Source organism: Salminus brasiliensis, chromosome 18, assembly GCF_030463535.1.
Source record: "Salminus brasiliensis chromosome 18, fSalBra1.hap2, whole genome shotgun sequence".
Lineage (NCBI taxonomy): Eukaryota > Metazoa > Chordata > Actinopteri > Characiformes > Bryconidae > Salminus > Salminus brasiliensis.
In genome coordinates, this window is record NC_132895.1 from 13,869,783 (window position 1) to 13,892,588 (window position 22,806).

The window sequence follows — 22,806 nt, forward strand, 5'->3', positions numbered from 1 at the left end:
GGAACCATGTTCTGCAGACAGATGAGGCATATGTTTATAAATATAATCAACATTAAGGAGAAAACAACACACTGCATACCACCACCAAAGCCTCATTCCAGCTGTAAAGCATGGAATGTCCTTTAATTCCTGTAAGTTGTGAGGTAGGGCCTACACGGATGGAATCAATGAGGTTTGTGTGTCCATGACCATGTTGCCAGTTCACCAGATGTCCTTTGTTAAACCTCTTTTGCAAGGTAATGACCACAGCATACCAGAAAAAAAAAAACACAACTGTCGTGATCACAAGTTGGTGCCTGTCAAAGGTGTCTGTAATACATGCAACCTGGTCCAAACACAGAAGCAAATCAACTACAGAGTGAGCAAGTCAACAAAGTCTAGATTTCAATTTCACTCAATTTTATTGAAACTGTTTGCAGATTTTATGCAGTTTGAAATTAGAAGCAACAGAGCTGACCAGAACATTGGTACAGCCATAAAATAGATTTTTCATTACTGAAATGACATATTGTATTAGATATTTTAATTATTTCATGTCAAATTTGTGAGTGGAATGTATCAGGAGGTAATTGTACAATCAATAATGTGTGGGCTGTCGTTTAGGTAGTATTTTGTGTATAAATTGTACATCAAGCATCATTAACACTGCAAAATTAATGTTTTTTTTTTTTTTACATTATATTAATGTAATTATTTTTGTTCAAAAATTAATTCAATAATTACCTTGAATAATAGGTAATAAGTAATCATTTCCTTAGATTCCTTTCCCAGCCTTTTCTCACTACTATATATTACACCCCCATGCCTTAACTGATGGCACAGAACAGTGGGGACACATTCCCCGTGGAAAATAAGAACAAAGATAGAAGAGATGATTAACTGAACAAGTAAAGACATCTCAGGACCGAGTCCAGCACAAATAAAGAAATAATGCCTTAGTTCTATGATTCACTCTCATGCACTGCCAATAGCCAACTGATAAGCAGGAGTGAGAAAATAAAGATTCTCTGAGAGGAGGATGAGGGGAAAAAACATTTAAAAGAGCCATCAGCTTGAAAAACAGTCGTGGTCACTGCTGGCTGCAAGCGAGCTCCGTTTCTCATCAGTCTCGCTGAACGCTTTTCCAGAGGAGCTGAAATGAACTGTTTGAATAGTTCGACCAGTGAGAAGGTTAGCGTGCTTTAGAGCTGCATGATATGGATTGTACTGCTGCACACTGTACGTGCAATAGGCCTTGCAGTAAATCTGAAATAATTTTATCAGAAGTATGAATGCCCTGAATTAGAATGGCACGATGTGGATGAAATACTGTAAGTACTGTAAAATAATGTGACATTCTTCAGCAATACCAGTATTACTAAGGTCCATTCTGAGATGATGAATAACAAATGATACAGCGTACAGCTCTACACGGGTCAGCTTGCTCTGAAGGGGCCAGGGGAGTACAATGAATCCTGCAGTGTTCAGTTTGACATGAACATCAGGATCATGGGGCACACTCCCTTCCTGTTTCCCCACTAACTACAGCCCACCTTTCTCTTTTTTTCCATCCCCCCACCACCACCACCACCTCCTCCTCTCTCTACCTCTCGTGGAATCTTTCCATTCCCGTCTGACCTTCAGAGAGAGAGCAGCAGCAGCAGCAGCTGAGCTTTTCTCGTTACCTCTCTAGACCAACTAAGTGCATGCATCTGCACATGTGACATGTCGCACATGCTTGTGACTGTACATATGTACTGTACATAAGCCCTACACAGACAAAGGTATTGAGACATCAGCTCATTTGCTTCTTCCGAAATCAAGAAAAAAAAAAAAGTTTATCTTGCTTTTGCTGATTTTTGGAGCATTGCTGTGAGGATCTGGTTGCATTCCGCTACAAGAGCGTTAGTGTTCACCACCCCACCACATCCTTAACTCAAAAGTACCCAAAAGTATTGGATGGAGCACCATCATTCCAGAGGACACTGGTTCACAGCTCAATACTGGAGGGGTTTTTATAACCCTCTAGCCCACACCTGGCATTAGGCATAGTGTTTATCTGCTAGCAGCCTTCAGTCAGCATGATTTCTTTCATTAGGCTGATTGATGCTCTGTACAATCATGAGCAGAAGGTGATCAATGTTAGCAAACATCACTTTTTACAGGACTAATACAATAAGGTGGTCATGCATGCTTGTGTATTTGTCTGTGTAAAGTGGCGATCCTTACAAAGGTGAGTAAACTTAGTTTTTAACTTTTTACTTTCATCAGTGAACTTCGCTGTTAGCTGTGGTCTTATATTTCTGAATAAAACTACTAGTTACTAATTTAGTAGCTTGAGCAAATATGCTAATATGTGGATAAGGATGAATACAAGCTACCAGCCAATACATAGCACTGAGTATCAGACTGTCCAGTGCAGCTGCCGGCTAAATACCACAGTACAGACTGTGTTCCAGCTCACTGAGGCTCAAGGGAAAGTCGAGGGAATGGTCTTGGAAGTGCTTGTGACCGTTTACAGGCACATTTAGTAAGCTGGTCCACCCAGGGTTGCTTGCTCTCCTTTTCGTGGGCTTATTTTTTTCCCTCCTACCTGTTTTCAGAGTGTGACTTCACCCAAAAAAAAAATAAAATAAAAATAATAATAATAATAATAAAATAATCAGCTGTGGGAGCTCCATCAGTGAGCTCCCACAGCCCCCCCAACCCTTTGGCTTTCTTAAATGCACACGGGGCATGAGCTAGTTTGACCGTGTACTGGATAGACACAGAACCACCCAACCCCACATAGCACATCACTTGCTTTGACTCACTGTTAGCAACACTAGCAGTTTTGGCTCGCTTCTCCTTTAAGTAGTTCAAACCCAGAAACAAGGATTGTAAGTATTATGTTAACTAAAACAATGTTTTACTTTATTATAATATTAAGGGAACACTTTCACCACCAAGTCGTTAACTATACATTCAACATGGTAGCATTTAGTTACAGTGCTAATAACTATTTGCTATTCACTTTCATTAACGGTTCGCCACGTTAACGCATTGGACCAAACTACTCCCTTAAGTTAGCCCACATGACCCAACTCACAGAGGAGCCCTAAAAATAGAGGGGCATCTTTCCCCTCTTATACCACTCTACCTACTATACACACACACCAAGCCTCTACATTCCTCCTGCTCTAATTATAGCTCCTGCGAGTGTCTCCCCCCTCCACACACACCCCCCTCACCCACCTCCCTCCCATATTCTCTCTTTGCTCACTCTGTTCACTTGCTGGTTCTATTCCTTCCTGCAATACTCCCTTCTTTCTCTCCCTTCTCACTCTCTCTCCCTTCTCTTTTATTACATGCTTTTTTGCAACAACCATCCATCTCCATCACACACCCTTTCATTCAGTTTCAGTTTTGGTGCCTCAGTTGCTTAATCATGTCTAGTGATTCATCGCCGGCTAGTCTCCCTCACTACTCAGAGCTTCACTTTCCCCTTCTTTTCTCGTCTTTATTGCTCATGCACTCATTTCTAGCCCACCGAGGGCAGAATGGCGCTCTCTTTCTCGCACACGCCTCCACAACATTATAATGCATTATTAATCAAGTTAACTCAAGGCACTCTCTCTTACATATAAAAACCACACACACATACACAATCGCGCAGCTCCATTCAGCTCTCTGTGCGTTTTGTGAGCAGCTCCAGCTGAGCAGATGGGTTGCAGGAGAGGGGCTGACGTCATATTGTTCTATGGAAGCGCTCGCCCATCTCCCCAAACACCGCTCCCAACCCTGCCCTGCAGTCACTCTCTCTCTCTCTCTCGCTCTCTCTCTCTGACGTGTGTACGCGCGCGCACACACACACACAGCAGCAGCAGCAGCCCTCCGTATGCAAGCTGTGATATGAACACACACGCCAACATCCCATTTTCCGTTTATAGAGGATACACACGCGAAAACTTTGTCACGCCACTTTAGCCCTAATACGTGCAAGTCACGCTCCGACAGCCGGACCACATTATCGCTCTCCATGCGGGGCTAACGAGACAGAGTCCTGCAACGGCTAGAGGAGCTAGGGGATTAGCTCCAGACTAGTCTCAGCCTCAGACAGGAACCATCTGAAGTTGTTGTCAGCACGTTGCACGAATGGTGGCTTCGGACATTCCTCATAAACTTGTAAACTCAGGAATTCCAGAGTTCCCCACACGAACTTGTTCTCAAATGGCTGAAAATAGTTCTGAACACATGCAGGTGATCAGAGTTAAAGTGACATTATGTGGCATTTCTACCTTAAAATAACTAATAGTTTCCATATTATTATGATGCTGCATTATAATAGGGAGAATGGCAGCCACTGCACTTTGACCAGGTCAAGCTGCTTCGTCTTTAGCAATCGGGAGCCCCTGGCATCTCTCTCATAATCATTCTGTTGTGATGCTGGCCGGCACAGGCGTCTACTGGCTGAAGTATCAGAGCTGGGGCTTGGAAGCCCCAGCTTGTCATTCACATTTTCCTGTTATTTGCTGCATACTCCCCATCAGCCCCTCCATCAGTAGCTAGGAGTTTGGTTGGGGAGACTAGCTACACACTTACCGAGCACGCTGACCGTAGTGGAGGCCTGCGTGTTGCCCAGAGGAAACGTGGCCACCTTGCAGGTGTAGATGCCGATGTCAGCAAAGCCCACATCCTCCAGAACGATGGTGGCATCATGGGTGGAGGGCGAGCGGAAGGACAGACGCCGCTCGTACTCTGGTGGGATGGAGATGCCGAACATGGGGTTGTACACGGCCAGAGTGACCCAACCTGAGGGCAGCCTTCTCTCCCATGAGCTCTGAGTGAGACTGAGGTTCGAGTCCACCTGGATCCTGCAGCCAAGAGTCACATTCTTCCCCAACACCGCACTGACCTTCGGAGGGACCACCACCTGACTGCCACACACACCTAAAAGAGAGAGAAAGACATTATTGAGAGTATTTAGACAGGCACAGAGGAGGCTGAGACACAGAAAGAGGTAGGGAGAGAAGGGTAAAGGTACAGTGGAACATTTAGAGACGGTAGAGAGGTAAAAATAGAGAAGAGGCAGATAGAAGGGTAAAGAGGTAGAGTGGAGGGGTAAAGGCAGAGACAGGTAGAGAAGGAGGCTGAAAGAAGTAAAGTGACAGATGCATACAGAGAGGTGGAGACAGAGGTAAAGAGAAAAACAGAGACTGAGGTCAAGGCGCAGTTTCATAGAGAAAGAGAGAGAAAGCTCGAAAGGCAGATTAGATAGATAAAGAGGTAAAGGCAGAGACAGGTAAAAAGGGAGGTACAGAAAGGCAGAAAGTCAGAGACATACAGTTAGCGAGGTAGAGACAGGTAGTGGCAGAGAAAGTAATGAGAGGTGTAGAAAGGTAGGTATAGGGGGAGAGAGGTAGACAGGTAGAGTCAGAGACAGTTAGAGAAGGAGGCAGGTAGAAGTAGAGTGAGAGGGAACACATCATGAAGGTCACATGTTTAAAAGGCAGTCTGCAATGCAGCTTGTAAAGCTGCACACCGTCCCCCTCTGACAAATCCTGCTTTATCCCGTTAGAGCTGTGATCAATCAGACATCAGGTCAGTCAACACCGCTTCCAATTCCTCTCTAGAAAGGTCCATTCTGCTTAGCCTACATATCAGGGGAAATGAGATTTTTACACAGGAAAGCACAGCAGCCGCTGGATGCAATTTGTTGAGTGGTAAAAAAAAAAAAAAAAAAAAAAAGGCCAAAAATAAAGCCAGAGTCGCTGGGGCCTCATAAAGAGCTCCAGAGGAGCCTAAAATTAGTGCTCACCTAAAACTTTCTGAAAACCCCTCACGCAAGGCTTTTCCAAAACAGCCGTGTGAGGAGACGGGACAGGAACAATGAGGTAACAGTAGGCAAAGATGTCGCCGAAGAATGCAGAGAGGGCATAAACGATGAGGACGAGTGCCAGGTAACCGTGAGGTCTCAGAGGCTAATGGTGAACCATGCTTGGGGTGGAGAGGAATGGGGGAAAAAAAAAAAAAAAAAAAAAAAAAAAAAAAGGAAGGGCGGTAGGAGGTGAAAGTAGCATGGGAATTTACCACAAACCTTTCCCTGTTCTGTGCATCTCTCCTTTCCTCTCTTTTCCTCCCTCTCTCCATCTTTTTAACCGCTCGCTTCCTCTCCATCTGCTACCTTCCAGCATTTGCTCCCTCTCCATCACTTTTTCCTCTTTCCATTCGCTGAACAAAAGCCTAATTATGTCTGAGAGAGGGTGTGTGTGAAGGAGGAGAGCGGAGGGAGGGAAAAAAAAAAATAAAAAAAATAAAAAAAATAAAAACACAAGAGAGTACCAGAACAAACGAAAAAGTGGCAAGACGAGACGGGAGGACGAGAAGAAAGACAAGCGCTGCAACATGCCAAGGAGACAACAGAGGCCACATGAGGACAGGAGTGTGTTCTGTTACACTCAGACAGCTGTGCTCACGCCAGCAAAGACTGTCCATACACACACACACACACACACACACACACACACACACACACACACACACACACACACACACACACACACACACACACACACACACACACAGAGAGAGAGAGATACCTCCAGTGCACACAAACACTCTCTGCGTCACGCACAGACATTCTCTTCATGTGGTGGCGAGCAGGGGGAGGGTGGATAGTCTCTGCGGGGAAGTGGATGGAATTTGGAGGAGTCGCGTTCAAGTCTGCAATGCATTCCCACATCTTTTATGGATCAAGCAATTGCAGGACGTTCCAGTCAAACACAAACACACTTACACACTGTCTGAAGAGCTGTGTGCTCGATGCTGCTGATGCTCTAAGCCCCTTATCAGCAAAACCGGCTGACCTGCCAACCGGACCTACTGTTGGCCTACACCAAATCCTAACAAGCCAAGGACCGAAGATGTGTTGCTCCTCATCCAGGGAACTGGGATTGAGCTCTAGACTCAATCAACACTATAGACCCTACAGTGGCCTCTTCCAAAAGTATTCCAGTTCTGCACTTAGGTTAACACAAGTGAACCTCCCGTGTGCTCCTCTCGTTTGCGTGGGGCTCCTCTGGGTATTCCGGTTTCCTCCCATCTCCCGAAAAACACACATTGAATGGGCTATACTAAACTGCCCCTCGTTGTGAGCGAATAAGTAGTACCCTGCGATGGATTGGCGCCCTGTCTAATGATTTGAGGTAGAATGATGGCGTCCAACAATTCAGGCAGACTTCAGGCCCACCGTGACTCTTACTGGGAAGAAGTGGACAAGCAATGGAAGCCTGATCAGGCGTGTTCAGGTGTGCTGTTCATCAGATAGGAAGATCCCAGAACGCATGGTCAAATTCCATTTCCACAGTGAGTGAAAGAACTGGTCCGGCATCAATAATTTGTTGAAGAATTTCTGTATTTCAATATTCGATACCATTTGATGCTGATTGCTAAAGGAGTTCATAGCTAGGCTGTTATCGCTCCGATAATCCATGTTTCAGAAACATCACTCTAGTCTTCCCAATCCCTTCCTATCCAGGTAAATGTAGATGAGATGAGGGGAGGAGAAAAGCAGAAGGAATGAAGAGAACGAGCCGTAATTGTGGAAACTGGGAATCAGACTTATTATTGACAAAATGTCTTAAATATAAAAACACAAAACCAAGAGTACAGCTGTCTCCTCCTCCTCGTCGTCCATCGTCTCTGGGCATGCGAGTGGGCAGCGCACACTCGTCTATCCTCTGCTGGAAGCCACTTCAGCCACAGTTTGAAGCTGCTTCTTTCATTATCTCCAGTAGTTGGACAACCAGCAAGGTGGGGTCATGAAATCAGATTCTGGGTCACGGAAGAGAGGAAAAGAATCAGTAGGAAAAAGCTGTCACTTCTAGAGTTTCGGGATGCAGCCTGAGTGAGTGAGGCTATGCTCAGTCTCCATATGGTAACGGTAAATGTCCACTATTGTGGAATGTTGCTTTTGCCTGATTGGTCAGCTGCGCATAATTTGGATTAGTAATAATAAGACTCTTCCCAACGTTTAAATATTTTTAGGCTGGAGAATCTTGGGTGACCCAACCGCTCATAGTCTGTCTCTCTCTGCAGGTCTAAAGTTGGACAATTCATTTGCATGTACTTCCTGTAAAGTGAATCGTTTTAATAGGGATGAACCAATAAGGTTTTTTTTTTAAGGCTGATTCCATTTTCTTTACCATACTGGCAGATGGATGATTATTTCAACCCCCCCCCCCCCAGCTAGTTCACACTAGCAGTACCTTCAGTACTTTCTATCAGCAAATGTTGAAATGTAATAGTATTAGAATCAAAGTGGAATTTCCACATAAAAATCCTTACATGAAATAACATGAAATGGAATAAAGAGCAGGGACTTCAACACACATCTGCCAAAATCAAGATAATAAACTGGCCAATAGCCAACTGCTTGATTGCAGCAAAAACGGTCAGATTCCAAACTTGGCTGATTACAACTGTGCACGTCCAGTTTTCAGCAAGCGAGAGGACACAGCAGGGATCTCCAGCACCACCCGCATATGTAGAAGAGCCACGTTCCCACAATTCGCTCTGCTTTGCTTGTGCTATTGTGTGCAGTTCAGCCTGAGTGCTATAGCAGGCGGGGAGTCTCACAGGCCGATCAGGTAATTACAATATTAGGACCATGTCCAGGTAGATCCTATACAGATCTAATCAGTAGTTTTAAGCAGTGTTTACCAGATAGTGAAACATGATTTTAGCATCATGCAAATATCTACCATTTCCCTAAAGACTAACTACCAAAGAAAGGTCCTTTAAGGAACCAAAGGACTGTACGGGAACTGTTGCTCCTCATCCAGGGAACTGGGATTGAGCTCTAGACTCAATCAACACTATAGACCCTACAGTGGCCTCTTCCAAAAGTATTCAAGTTCTGCACTTAACACATGTGAACATCCCATGTGCTCCTCTCGTTTACGTGGGGCTCCTCCGGGTATTCCGGTTTCCTCCCATCTCCCAAAAACACACAGTGAATGGGCTATACTAAACTGCCCCTCGTTGTGAGCGAATAAGTAGTACCCTGTGATGGACTGCCATCCTGTCTAATGATTTCAGGTAGAATGATGGCATCCAATAATTCAGGCAGGCTTTAGGCCCACCTGAATCCCACAGGTAGATCCTACGGAGATCTAATCAGTAGTTTTAAGCAGTGTTTACAAGATAGTGAAACATGATTTTAGCATCATGCAAATATCTACCATTTTCCTAAAGACTTACTACTAAAGAAAGGTCCTTTAAGGAACCAAAGGACTTGTACGGGAACTGACAGCCTTCAAGAATACCCACACATTACCCATGCGTGTTTTCTTTACACGAAAATATCCATGCACAATAGCTGTCCGACAGCTGACCTGAACGGGAAAATTAAAAGCAGTGCTTCATGGAATCACTGTGTTGTGGTCCAGTGAGCGCAACACTTCAAAGTATCTGGATTCAATCCCTCATTTTCCCAGTTCACTGTAAAACTATCCACATCATGTTCTGATCAGTGGTCCCTCTGAGCGGTAGAGCGAGGGAGAGACGGTGAGAGACACTGGAAAGTCGATGAGGAGACTTGAGAAAGGAGACGGAACTGTAAAAGCACAGAGTGAAGATCAGGAGAGGAAATGTTAATCTGTAAAACTCTGGAACGCAAACGCTGGCTGGAACGACGTCAGACAAATAAACGGAGATGCAGCACACACACACACGCACACGCACGCACACACACACACACACACACACACACACACACACACACACACACACACACACACATATATATATATATACACACACACCCTCCTCAAAGGACAGCACTAATTGCAACAAGCTGCCGGTCAGAAGACGTAATCGTAAATCAGAAACCGCCACATTGCTTGGCAACAGCCTCCAAACACTCTGCATGTCCGTTCGCTCCTGCCAACAACAACCCCCAATCTGAACGAAGACGGGGAAAGAGTGAGACGGCAAAACGTGCAGAGAAGGCGGAAGATGAGAGGGAAGAGGGAGGCGTGATGGAAGACAGAAACAATGGGGACGTCCTCATTAGGAGCTTAAGCTGAGCATAGCACAGGAGTGACTTCACACAAGAAGTGGTGGCAGCAGCAGTGGATTACTTGGCCTGGCACCAGCGGCAAGTAAACAAAAGAGACAAAAATGACCAAACATGGGCACGGACACACCCACAAAACCCACCAGCTCCCTTGCTCCCTCTCCAAAGAGCTGTTTTCCAACACAATACCAAAGTCTTGCCCACAGTACCATCATATTCACATTACAATCCTCTTTACTCCAGTCAGATCTGATCTTTCTGCCTTGACGATGAAAACTTGTCAACAGACTTCCACCATGAAAGGAGCCTAATCTTCAAATATTTAAGTACTTTAAGCCATGTTATACATTTACAGATTCAGTGATGCATCTTCAGCCAGTACTTTCTCTCTCACCATGTGAACAAAGCACATCAAGGTGGCACATCTCAGCTGTGGACATAAGGGTTTCCCACACTGAAAATTCAGAACCTGGCAGTTCTGATTTAGCGATATGACAGTTTTCCGACCAATGGGGTTCATCTGAATCTGCTCCCTTTAACTCTGATGTTAATCGATATCAATATGTTAAGTATGATGAAGGAAAAAAAAAGGATTTGTGCAACTTCAACCCCTGTAATGTGAACACAGCCCTACTCAGCAAGCTGTAAGGTCGGGGGAGTGGGGTGGTTGGCCTGGCTCTTGTCCTTAACCCACCCTGTTCCTTCCATCAACATGCCCTCACACAGCGCTCTGTGGACACCTCCTTGCTGAGGCCTTTTCCTCCACACCTATGCTAAGCATCTGTTTGATCCCACTACAAACCACTGCCTCACCTCCCGTTAAGGGATTTGTAATTTTATCTCAACACTGTAGGCTATAGGCCAATTCCATGGCTGTAGCCATAGAGGGAAAGCAAGCATCATTCCTGCTTCCTGCAGTCAGAGAACAAAAGATTTTGGGGAGGATGCTCTCCGAATTGCTACACTGTTATATTAATAACCAGATCCCTGGGGAAATCATTGCTTGCTTGCTTTGGAATTTTGGGAGAATATTGCTTAAAACTATTATTACCGATGATTATCTGCGTGCCCTCTTGAACTACATGTTCCCTAAGCCTTAACTTCATTTCAAAAAGTGTGTTGTGTTTCACTAATTAAATGCTTCAGTGCCCTAAAATGAAACACGGCTCAGGAGAGTTGTTGAAAACCGACAGCTTTCAGGGACTGAAGCCCGCTTATGAACCAGTTACTGAATTACGTCATTTAATAACTGGCTTATTCAGTCACAAGTGCTCTGAGGACGGAAAAAAAAAAAAAAAAAATGCACAGATGTTTTACAGGGCTTGGTGTGGTCTTGGTTAGTGTAGAAGATGGATATACACTCTCGGCAAAAATGAGCACTTTTATAAGAACATGTGTACAAAAACTCATGCATGCAATTATCGTAATCAGTCAATCGTATTGCAGCAGTGCAATGCATAAAATCAGAGATATCTGTATGAAAATATAATTACAATATACAAGCAGCTAACATGCTGAACCAACTGCTGAACCAACTGCTGAACCAAGAAGGAGGACACCAGGTTTACACCACTAATTTCTGGCCCTGATTGCAGACACGCCCATTTTTCCAGGCGATGAGAAATACCAAAAACCCAGGGTGGCCGCAGCTATAAGCCTCGGTTATGGACGTGCATGGTATTGTGGGCACTGTAGTGGTTTAGGAGAACTGCTATGGTAACTGTAGTCTTGTTTGCTCCCTTCCCTCCTCTCTCCATCATCACCTTTGGATTCCAGCTGATTCCCTCCATCTTTGTGACCTTCCTTGTGGCACCAGGCCTGTTCCCAACTGTAAAGCATCTCTTTAAGCTTTCACACAGTTCCGGAAGTTTTCACGGATCTATATACAACTACTGCCTTTACCGCCAAACCAACAAACCCCTGAAGAACCCCTTTTATAAAGAGTGTAGAACATGCATACACGTGCACAAACACATCTATAAAGTAAGGTAAGGACAGCAAAAGTAGTGAGCCAACCTGACAGCAAGGACACAGAGCTCCCAGCGGAGAGCATCTACTCTCCATTCTGCTTCAGTCAGCTGTCCTTTCATAAGCACTACCCACATGCAAGGTGTGCCAGGCATGTGAGTGTGTGATCGCGTGCAGGGGGGGAATGGGGTTAAACACACTTCACATTCACCACTCGTCGTGGGTCACGACAGTGTCATTATCTTTACTGTGATTCAGCAGCTTCCTCACTAATTTCATCTGTTTTTCAGCCCACCCCCCCCTGAACAATTCAGTCTGAGAGAGAGAGAGAGAGAGAGAGAGAGAGAGAGAGACACACATGAGAGTCAGGGAAAGAGAAGTCAATTTGAAAGGAGAAAAGGAGAGAAGGGAGAAATGATTTAAGGGACTACCAAATAAAATGAGAGGAGAGATAGACAGGCAGAGAGAAAAAAAAAGAAGAAAAGGTGCGAGAGAGAGAGAGCAAGAGAGACGAAGCGAGAAACACATGCGAGAGCGATAAATGAGGGCAAAAGGTGATGCTCTGTTTGTCTCAGTTTGGAAACTGGAACCAAATGTCTTTGCTACCATGGATGAGTGTCACCTTCACCCTGCGCTCATTTTAACCTAACATTTCAGCAGCACATCACTCACACACAAAGCTGCCTTTCCAGAAATGTCCATGCCAGCCAGGACAGGATAAACTCTCAATAACAATATCTGCTGCTGCAAATTCGTGCCTCGTCATCAAATGATCTTAGATAATCCATAGTTATGCGAGTCGTTTCCCTGCATGACCCGGGATCAACCATCCATTCAGCTGCAAGGAAACAATGCAGTCTGGTTTTACTATGCTCTCACAGAGGCTGCTTGTGGATATGTCCCTGCCCAGAGAGGCGCTGTCTACATTCGGTCTACATCCTGTCCAAATCAAAACTACAGAAGAGAGGTGTATCAGTACTGTACTCTGTACACCGCTGTGAACTGTACAGAGGTTATAAGACCGGCAGCCTCAAATAGCAAGCTTTCTGAAATGAGGGAGGCACAATGCTTAGGTAGTAGATGAGGGGTGTAGATGAGAAAAAAAAAAAAGACCTGGAGTTCCTAACACGTAAAGAACACTGCTAATGGAGCACAACTCCAGAGGTCTGGAGCACTTTTTACAATCTGCAGGGAAACACCAGTTTCAATCCCCTGGTGAGGAAGCCAAGGGCAACAGTGGCAGGGGATAAAGACCCTAATAGCGCGAGGACAGGAAACAAGACTGACAGTGAACCAATCCACCAACGGCAATCTGAGTTATGAGAATTCCGAATACAAATATTACCTATATAAGCTTTTTAATCAACCAATTATTATTAATTAGAAATTATTTTTACAAATGTGAATTGCAGGGGCGCAGGTTGGGAGGCCTGGCTACAGGACAGAGGAGACAGAGGAAGCAGATGGACAGGTGTTCTGGACAAGGGGGAGGAGAAAGAGCAAAGTTTAACCCCGCTCCATCTGCACCCGTCAAACACAGACCTGCAGGAGCCGTGAGGGATGCAGAGTGGTGCCTGTGTGTGTGAGGGCAGACGGGACGGGCAGATACAGAACCGATGCGGGGGGGACTGCCTGCCTGAAAGCTTAGAGCTGCCTGGCCCTTGAGGAACTCCATGTTGTGTGAAGAAAGCACCAGGCTTGTGGAGAGGGGCAAAAGGTTAATTGATTATTGGGCTGAGGAGCCAGTGAATGTGTGGGAATACAAGAAGTGGGGGGGGATTAGCCGCACTCTGAACAACTGGAGGAGTGCTTGTGCGAGAGCATGCATGTGTGCGTTTGTGTATAAAGAGATATACAAGCACGGGGGTAGAAGGTTAGATCATTATTGTGTGTACTAGTCACCCTCGCTGGCCTCAGGTTTCACATAAATGAGACCAGTATACCCCTCAGCTGCCCGGCCCTTGGTGCAGGAATGCAAGGTGGACCTTAAAGCCTCACCCCCCAGCCCCCGCCCACCCCCCGTCAGTCCAGAAGACAAATGGCCTGGCTGGGGCTGGCCTGGCTCCAGCCCAAACACACCAGAAATGGCTGCAACCATGTTCGCGTCAGATGGGGCGGAGGTGTTTATTTTGCAAGCCAGTGTTTGTCAGAAATAGACAAAACAAACTGCTTATAGCAGAGTTAAAGACGGCTGGACGCAAACCCAGGCAAATCCTAAGGGAACCTAAAGATCAGGCGATTCACCAACTGTCTGCTAGTTAACGTCTCGAGGACTAACAAACATGCGATGACAGAAAACAGACCAAAATAACAACCTGGCAGTGCAGGGGTCAGGGAGTCAGCAAGCCAGACACGAGGGTGAATTATGGAAGTCCGTGTACATGTGGATATATATAGATTCCGTTTAATTCACTGTCTTGCCTGGCTCTGACTCCCGGACATAAACATACTGCGTGGCCAAAAGTATGCGGACACCCGAGCATCTTATTCCAAAACCACTGCCTTTAATATGGAATTTCTGCTGGGAACGTTGCCTACAACAAAAAATATTTTTGAACACGACTGTGGGAATTCGCTTCCATTAGGCCATAGGAACCTTAGTGAGACTGGGCACCAATGCTGGGTGATGAGGCCTGCCGCACAGTCAATGTTCCTGAAAATTTGTGGGTGGGAGTCGGAGAGGCCATTTCTTCATACATGGCGGCACCAACTTGATAAAACAGGAAAGGGCTTTTCCCAAACTGCTGCCGAGGTTAAGGGACCCAGCCCAAGCCATGAAGAGAGAGCTCCAGGCCATTATTCCCCCACCAGCCTCTAACAGTTCACACTATGCATTGTGGCAGGTGGCATTTTCCAGACATTCAGCTAATTCAGATTTGTCCAGAACGCTGCCAAGTGGTCGAGCGTGATTCATCACTCCAGATAATGCATTTCTACTGTTCCAGTGTCTAATGGCAGTGTGCTTTACACCAGTCCAGCCAACACTCGGCACGGCGCATGGTAATCTTAGTTTTGTGTTCAGCTGCTTCAACATGGAGGTCTAATTTACGAAGCCCATGAGGATTAGTTATTGAGTTGCTGCTGCTTCCAAAAGTACTGTTTTAAAACTTGATTCTTACGAATCGTCTTGTGGCTAAGCTGTTGTTGCTCCTAGACATTTACACCTTACCATAAAAGCACATAACCACTCTATTGAGTAAGCAGATCTGGCAGGGCAGAAATCTCATAATCTGACTTCAAGGTGGGCACACAGACTGGTTTGAGGAAGCGCTAGGCCACCACAAGCTACGGGAACACTCTCTTTGCACCATGGCATAGATTCTACAAGTATCTGGAAGGGTATTGGGGCATGGAAAGCCATTTTTCCAAAACATATTCCCACAGGCTATGTTTTGATGATGGTTGTGGAGAAGACTGCTGAGAACAAATCAGCCTATGCTTGTTCTGCTGGGCTGAATCTGGGGATTGTAAAATCAGGATACATTGTTTATTAACAGAGATCCGTCAGAACAGCTTAGTGTATTGATTTGCAGTGACCCTTCGCTCTAAAGGCTTATGTATCCTTGGGTATACGAGGGTTGTACAAAGCCAAAGTCAAAACCAGCTTGCGAGTTTGCATATTCTTCGGCTGCTGCAATTGTCTGCTCCAGTACTGCAGGTGGCGCTATGGTCATTTCAATGACTATTATAAAGCACCAACCTGCTTTAGCACCAACCAACCAACACAGCAGGTAAAGAGGCCCAAATACAGGACTCATTTTTGTTTAATAACTGACCGACATTTATCTGATGAGTTCACGAGAGCAAGAGCACATGAAGTTACGGTTTGATTTTCGTCAGCATCACAGGAGCCATTGAGGATTCCAGTGGCTAACCGCTGGGCTTATTACTGAGACTGCGTTCGACCTTGCTGTAAAAAGGGTGTTATTCGGCCACAACCACTTCTCCAGTTTGCATCCTTGGTTTCTTCATTTTTGGCGCTTATTATTTCCCCGTGACATTGCAGCAGCGCCCTCCTGTGGCTCCGTTCAGTCATTTCTTTTGAAATTTCACAATCAACGCCACAATCCTGCCACTGAAAACTGCTGTCGTTTTCCCTTCTTCTCAGTGAAAGTAGAGTTCTGACTGACGTGAAACTGACGTTGGATTTCGATCTGGCATATTGCAGGTAGGGATGCACAGATACCACTTTTTCCTTTAAAAATACCAGACTTTCAAGTATCTGCCGATACTCCGTACTGATAACAACTCTGACTTAAATACTAGATAAATGCTCATAAATCCTGATTATCCTTAAAAAGAACAGCATGTACTGGTTGAGTAACTGCACACACAAAAGTTTCAGAGCTATGAAACAATGCCGTAAGCAAGTAGGGAAGCATAATTTAAACATAAATTGTTAAATGTTCTATTAAATGTCCGTTTAATTAGGATATATATTTTTAGAACTTGCTGTTTACTGGTTATTTAAATGTTTAGTTTCATAATGTATGCAAACCTATATTTATCTATCTATCTATCTATCTAACATTAATTAATTCACATTTTTGCTGTGTGAACATAGGCCAAGTGACATCTGCAGTGGTTTGATTTTTCCCACAATTACATCACTTTCTTCACCAAAGCTCTTCAGATGTTGTCTCTGCAAAAATGACACCATAGCTTTAATGGTAGCAGCCTCCAACGCAGCTCCTGGAGATCTACCTTCCTGCAGAGTTTATCTCCAACCCTTAAGCAGCCTTTGTGACTATAATGTGTCAATAATGAGGTCACTGCCATTTTTTTCTCCGGCCATCATGATCCAAACTCAAATTCAGAAGACTCCGCTCAGCCCAGTAGGATGTTAACTGCTTAATTAAAATCATGCAGTACAACACCTGTCTGGAAGAACCTACTCGAATTTCACTCATTAATGTTTCTCTACTCATTTATTCAGGTTTTTCCCTTTCATTTGTCCTTCATCTGTGTGTAACGTGTGTGTGTGTGTGTGCGCAGTTATGACAGCTCCACTGTGGTGAGGTCCGAGCAGCGCTCTCCTCAGGCCAAGGGAGAAGCTAATGCTCTCACACCGCGTGATGGTGGTTGGGGAGAGTGACTCATGGGGCTCCATCAGAGAGCTACTCTCTAGCTCCAGTCTAGACCACAGCGGGCCAGAAGTCTGCCAGACTTTACCCACTGCTGGCACACACACACACCACGAGGGGGGGTGGGAGCAAATGTGTATGTGCGTTGGGGAAGAATTTGGAGCAGCTACAAAAGAGCATGCAAGAAACGTCTTTACAGCATCTGAGCCGTTTACAGCACAGGGAACCCCATGTGAGACAGGCTCTTTAATGTACACGCTTTAATGCCTATGCCAGAAGAGCTCGTGCCAGAACACAGCGATTAGGATGGCTTATTTTCTAATGAGCGTGACATCACACAGCAGCATTATGGAGTGTTACTGAAGTTTCCGAGAAAATAATGGCAGGTGAATGCGATATCTGAGGATTAGCAGCATTACAGCTGAACTGGTGGGCCTGAATCCTACAAATAAAAGCTGCCAAACAGAGTTCTGTGGAGCAATGTCCTAAAAGAACCACTTTCCAATCTTTTATTGGACGGTTCTTGACAATAGGTGATGAGGAATGAGGAGAGTCCCACAAAGAATTCATGTTTACATGACAATTTTCAATCTTTTTTTAATCCCTTACAATTAAATAATATAGCATCACTCTAGGAACAATACCTTGCATCTCCATTTTCCATGAAAACGTCAGCAGACGTAGTTTTTCCATTGAAAGAAGGATGTTGTGCTTTGTAAAAGTTGTTGCTTTAGAGATACAAGGTTTTGAACTTAAGTAGCACCATGTCTAATGCCACGCATGAGCTACAGGGGTATAAAGCCCCTCAGCATTGAGCTTTGGAGGGAAGGAACTGCATTCTCTGGAAAGATGGTGCTCCATTAAGTACTTCTTGGATGATCGTTGAGGATAAGGTGGGGTGCTGGTCATCCAACATCCTGACCTCACTAAGGCTCTTGTCACTGAATGCAATCAAATCTTCACAGCAAATGTTCCAAAACCTAGTAGAAAACCGCAAAGACACAGCAAAGACACAGCAAAGACACAGCAAAGACACAGCAAAGACACAGCAAAGACACAGTTACTCCAACAAAAATTGGAGTAGTATTTTTTTAATAGCCTTGATTACGGAACACAAAATTAATACGCAGGAATCCCAATACTTTTGTCCATATACTGTATGTAGGGCTAAAAAATCCTTTGTTCCAAATGGTTTCCCCCAATACTGTCCCTCATTTAAAGACAATAAGGATACAATGTGAACGTACATCTCCAGAGAACTGAGAGCATCCACAGAGCGCTGTAAAAGGTCTTTGACGAACCTTAGCGAACATAGCGAAACACTGCATTCGTACAGTGACTGATACGCCCTGGGCATACAAACTCTACTTTATAGGCTTCTACTAACTCACACTAACAGCCTTTTAATATCCAACCCCTCCGACTTTAATGATCTAAACAGATAAGGGAAAAAACAAACCTGCCATTTCTCTTCCCTGCGACAAATCCATAACCATCTCCAACCCCCCCAATTCTCCTCCTCTTTCCCTTTTCCCTTTATGGAGCCAACCAATGTTTTCATTTTAGTTTGGTTTTCTTTTTCCATCATTCAAACTGAGGTTAATATCAATCCCCAAGCTGGGGTAGAACTAAGCTGAGCATAAGAGGAAAGGTTAGGTCAGGATAGAGAAAAAAAAAAAAAAAAACACAAATGGAGGAAAAAAGAGAAAATAATTAAGGGGTTTCTCAAGGCTACAGAGTTTCGGTTTAAAAACAACGTTGGAGCATTAAAACGTTGTGACGCAATAAATCGAACAAAGCAGAAGATTTCTCCCTGAAAAACAACAATAAAAAAAAGGCCCTAACCCACTACTCAATTACTGAGCTTCTATATAGATTAGATCACCCCCACCCCCTTACCATGATAACATTATAATGCATTATAATGAGTCCTTCTTCTCCACGTCAAACCACCGCTAATAACACCATCAACCATCCCAATTTAAAGCTGCTCCTGCACTTGGCCCACATTTCGCAGCCAGCAACAGCGGCAGTATGATTTATGAAACGCAGCATTAATGTGTGCTTCTATTAAGGGAAAACTGCTTTTCTTGTGGGAAAGTCCCAGATGTTCCTCAAAGTCCAGACAACTCCTTCCCAGTCCCTCTACCTCTTAGCCTGCGGTCCCAATTCCTTTCTCTGGAACTGCACTTCAAGACAATCTCCTGAAAAATATCTATAGCCAAGGCTAAAACAGTGCCCTATTTAAGGCTGCTGTGATTAGTCACTGTAGTCGATGACGTCACTGCTGAAAATGCGTCGACATCAGCTTTTTAAACCGACGCATCGCTTTAACAATATATTAATTTCTCTTTTTACATTAATGTAGCTTTTTAGGTCTGTAAAACATCTCAGTTCCAATAACAAATGCTTTTCCTCATTAACACTACGTAACTGCTCCAGGAGTCCGGTCGGCCCCTTTCAGAGCTATGGTTGTGAAAACAGTTGAGGTTGCAGCAGAGTCCGACTCTGGTAAGAAATAGGTTACTAAAAGTGTCCAAATTCCGAAGGCATCGAAAGTATGAGAACCTGAAAGTAGCTGGGCAAAGTCTCGAAGGCACACCACAGCAGCACTCACGCAACGCACAAGTACCTGAAGAGAAAACACACAGGCGTCATCACAGCGTTTTGTCCAAAAGGTACGTCAATTTGGCCTCGCATCCGCAGTAGGTTTGAACCAGCCCTTATTAATCTTTGGTAGGGAAGCTTTGTAAATGCATTGATCTTGTAGTCGCTAAATGCGCTCGTTATTAAAGCGATGTATTCGTCTGCCTGCTACCTTTAAATTTCCAGTGAACACGAGACTAAAACAAAAGGTTAAGGCTAGAACATGGGCTTTAACACTGATTGACGGAGCCAGTGTGCGTTTGTGTGTGTGTTTGTACTCTTTGGGCTCATATCTAATGACTCTATTCGGTCATTGTTTTAAGCACAATTCTTTGTTAGGAATGGCATGAACACAGTAGATCATAGACTTAGATAGGGGGTATAAATTCCGCACTGCTGACTTATGCTAAAGTCCTTGCTTTAAACTACAGTTTTGCACTTAAATCTGTAAATAAAGGTTTACATATTGTCAAAATAAAAGAATTTTAAATGCACAATTAGCCATTTGTCCAGGAAAATTAATCATTTTGATTCATTAATAAAACATTAGCCACAAATCTGTATGTTGAGTCTTAAAGTAGCAACTAACTAACACACAGTCTACAACCAAGGTAAACATTGTTACATGATGATAGCCTGTCAATCAGCACTAGGGTTGCAAAATTCTGGGAATTTTTTAAGTTAGGAAAGTTACCATGGGAATTAATGAGAATTATTGGGAATATTTGAAGCTAAAGATGAGAAACTTGAATACAGTGGGTAAATATACTGAAGCACAATCTTGGCTAAAATAATTAGATATGATACCAAAACAGTTGAATAGCAAAGCTGCTACTCAATCCCAGCCACACGGTACATTACACACTGGAGGGCTATTGAGACCACACCCCTGCATTCACTGTTCATTCTTCTATAACAGGTACAGCATGTGTCTAGATTTTAGTCAAAATGTATCATGTTAACATTTTCCAACTTTATAAATAAACACGCTGGTGTTACTGCGCCTTTAAGACATTTAAGATATGTAAATAGCCTACGTTCCAATTGGCTGTCCTGCAGTGTGCTCCGTTCAAAGGCAGTATGTGCTGAAACACTCCTCATAACGTGAACTGCTATAGGTTGCAGAAGCGGACATATGTAAGGACATGTTTGTGATGTTGTGTAAACAGTGTATTCAAAACAGGCAGTTTTTGCAGTTTAGTTTCTAAATATGGACGTCATGCACTGGAAACGATAACAAACATCTACATTAAAAACAAATAAAAGAAAAGGAAGTTTTTGAAAGATACAAGCCCTCCAGACAAAACAGGAAGGTCCTGATTGGACGGCCAATGCCCTAACCAGAGCAGACAACACTTTAGATGTAAAACAGGGTTGTAAAGGCCAAGGCGACCGCAGAGAGATTAGGTTTTTCCAATTGGAATCATCTCGCTGACGTCATCTCGGAACTAATAACTCTCAGATCTGCCCATCAATACGTTCCTTTAAGGGAGGGACTGAGAGACGAGCATTCTGGAAGCTGGGAGCTCAGTTAAGCGTGGGAGAAGCTACAAGCTCCTCACTGTGGTAGGTGCAGCATAGCGCCAATGCATCTTCCTATAAAAACAAGGTCCTGAACCTATGGGAGTTTGGGGGGGGGGGGGGGGGGGAGGGAATGCTGTCTAGCATATCTTCCCAAAATCCCCTTCAAAGTCCACATCCCAAAGACAAAGGCAGAAAGGGGTGGGTGCAGATGTTCACACAGCTTCGTCATACTTAGCACGCAGCTCTGACCTCGCAGACCTTTTCTAAAAGCAGTGCAGAGAAGCTTCAAAGTTTGGCCACACAGGAATATCTCTCAGCAGACAAGAGAGAATGGGCTGGTTTGATCTCGAACATGAAGCAATAATAACTGGGGTGGGCCGAGTGAGCGAATGAGCGAGCGAGTGAAGCCAGTGATGACTCAATCGCAACTGATGAAGAGCGATTTCAAACAGTCATGGTCAACGGATTAACACAATTCTTCATTTCTGATTCTATACAGACAGAGCAGTCAAAAGGGGACCACAAACAAAGCAACAGCAAGACAAGAACTGTTTACCTACACAAAGAAAGAGTAAGCAAGCGACCAGCGTGTGGCCGCTTCAGAAAGGAGAGAGGAGCAGCTCAGATAGCATGTAAACACATACTTGTAGCAATGCCAAAAAAACCTGTTTTTATGGGTCCCAATTTAGCTGCTCTAGGGGAACTGACTAATTAAAGAGTGAAAGGAGGCAGCCACGCTGTGTGGGCTATGGGACTCAGAGTCTTAACACTTTTCCTCAGAGACATATACAGCAAAAAAAAAAAAAAAAAAAAAAGAAGAAGGAGAGGCAGAGCAGTGCACATACCCCATATCAGCGGCTCACAAACTGAGAAGCAGGGGCACGCAGGGATGTTTTTAAACTGCTGCTAAAATTGAATTCAGATTACAATCAGCAATTAGTTTACTTCCTGCACTGGGAGAAATAACAGCATGCGAGAATGTCAGTTTACCTTTTTTTTTTTTAAGCAAGTAAAGAGGCTATGATGAGCCACATTATGATGAAGCAGTGATTGTTGTTGTAAAAGTGCCCAATCATAGAAGAGCAAACTGCACAGATTTGGGAAAGAGTTTGATGTAGCATGCAAGCTACACATTGTTTTTTCAAAATTTCACACTGATCAATTTTAAGCTCTCTCTATGGGCCGCTCCCATTTCACCCCTTGCCCCTTCCACTTAGCTCTGACCCCTCAGTTTCGCAGGTTCATGCCTAGGGGTAAGGCATCCCAATTCTTGTTGGAATAAAGGGGTAGGGTGAAGTGTTGGGGCTACATCACACTCCAAACGGAAGATTATGAGATCACTGTCAGGATGTGCTGCACAAGCGACCAAAGAAAGTCACAAATGATGGGGGGAACAAAATAAAAAAATAATAAAAAAAAAGGTATTACACACACACCCACACAACTGAGGCTGCTTCCTCATTTAAGGTAGAATGAGGAAATCTGAACAAGAACTAGCTGGCTAATATCAGCTCTCCATCAGGAATTAGGGGTGGATGATAAATGATT

At 44.3% G+C, this 22,806-nt stretch overlaps 1 protein-coding gene across 1 annotated transcript in view; it reads right to left on the bottom strand.

Moving 5' to 3' along the window:
- Positions 1-22,806, bottom strand: part of nectin3b (nectin cell adhesion molecule 3b) — a 50,008-nt gene that overhangs the window by 13,602 nt on the left and 13,600 nt on the right. Inside the window, 1 exon segment of the mRNA XM_072662200.1 lies at positions 4,561-4,908. Coding sequence (XP_072518301.1) covers positions 4,561-4,908 — 348 coding nt within the window.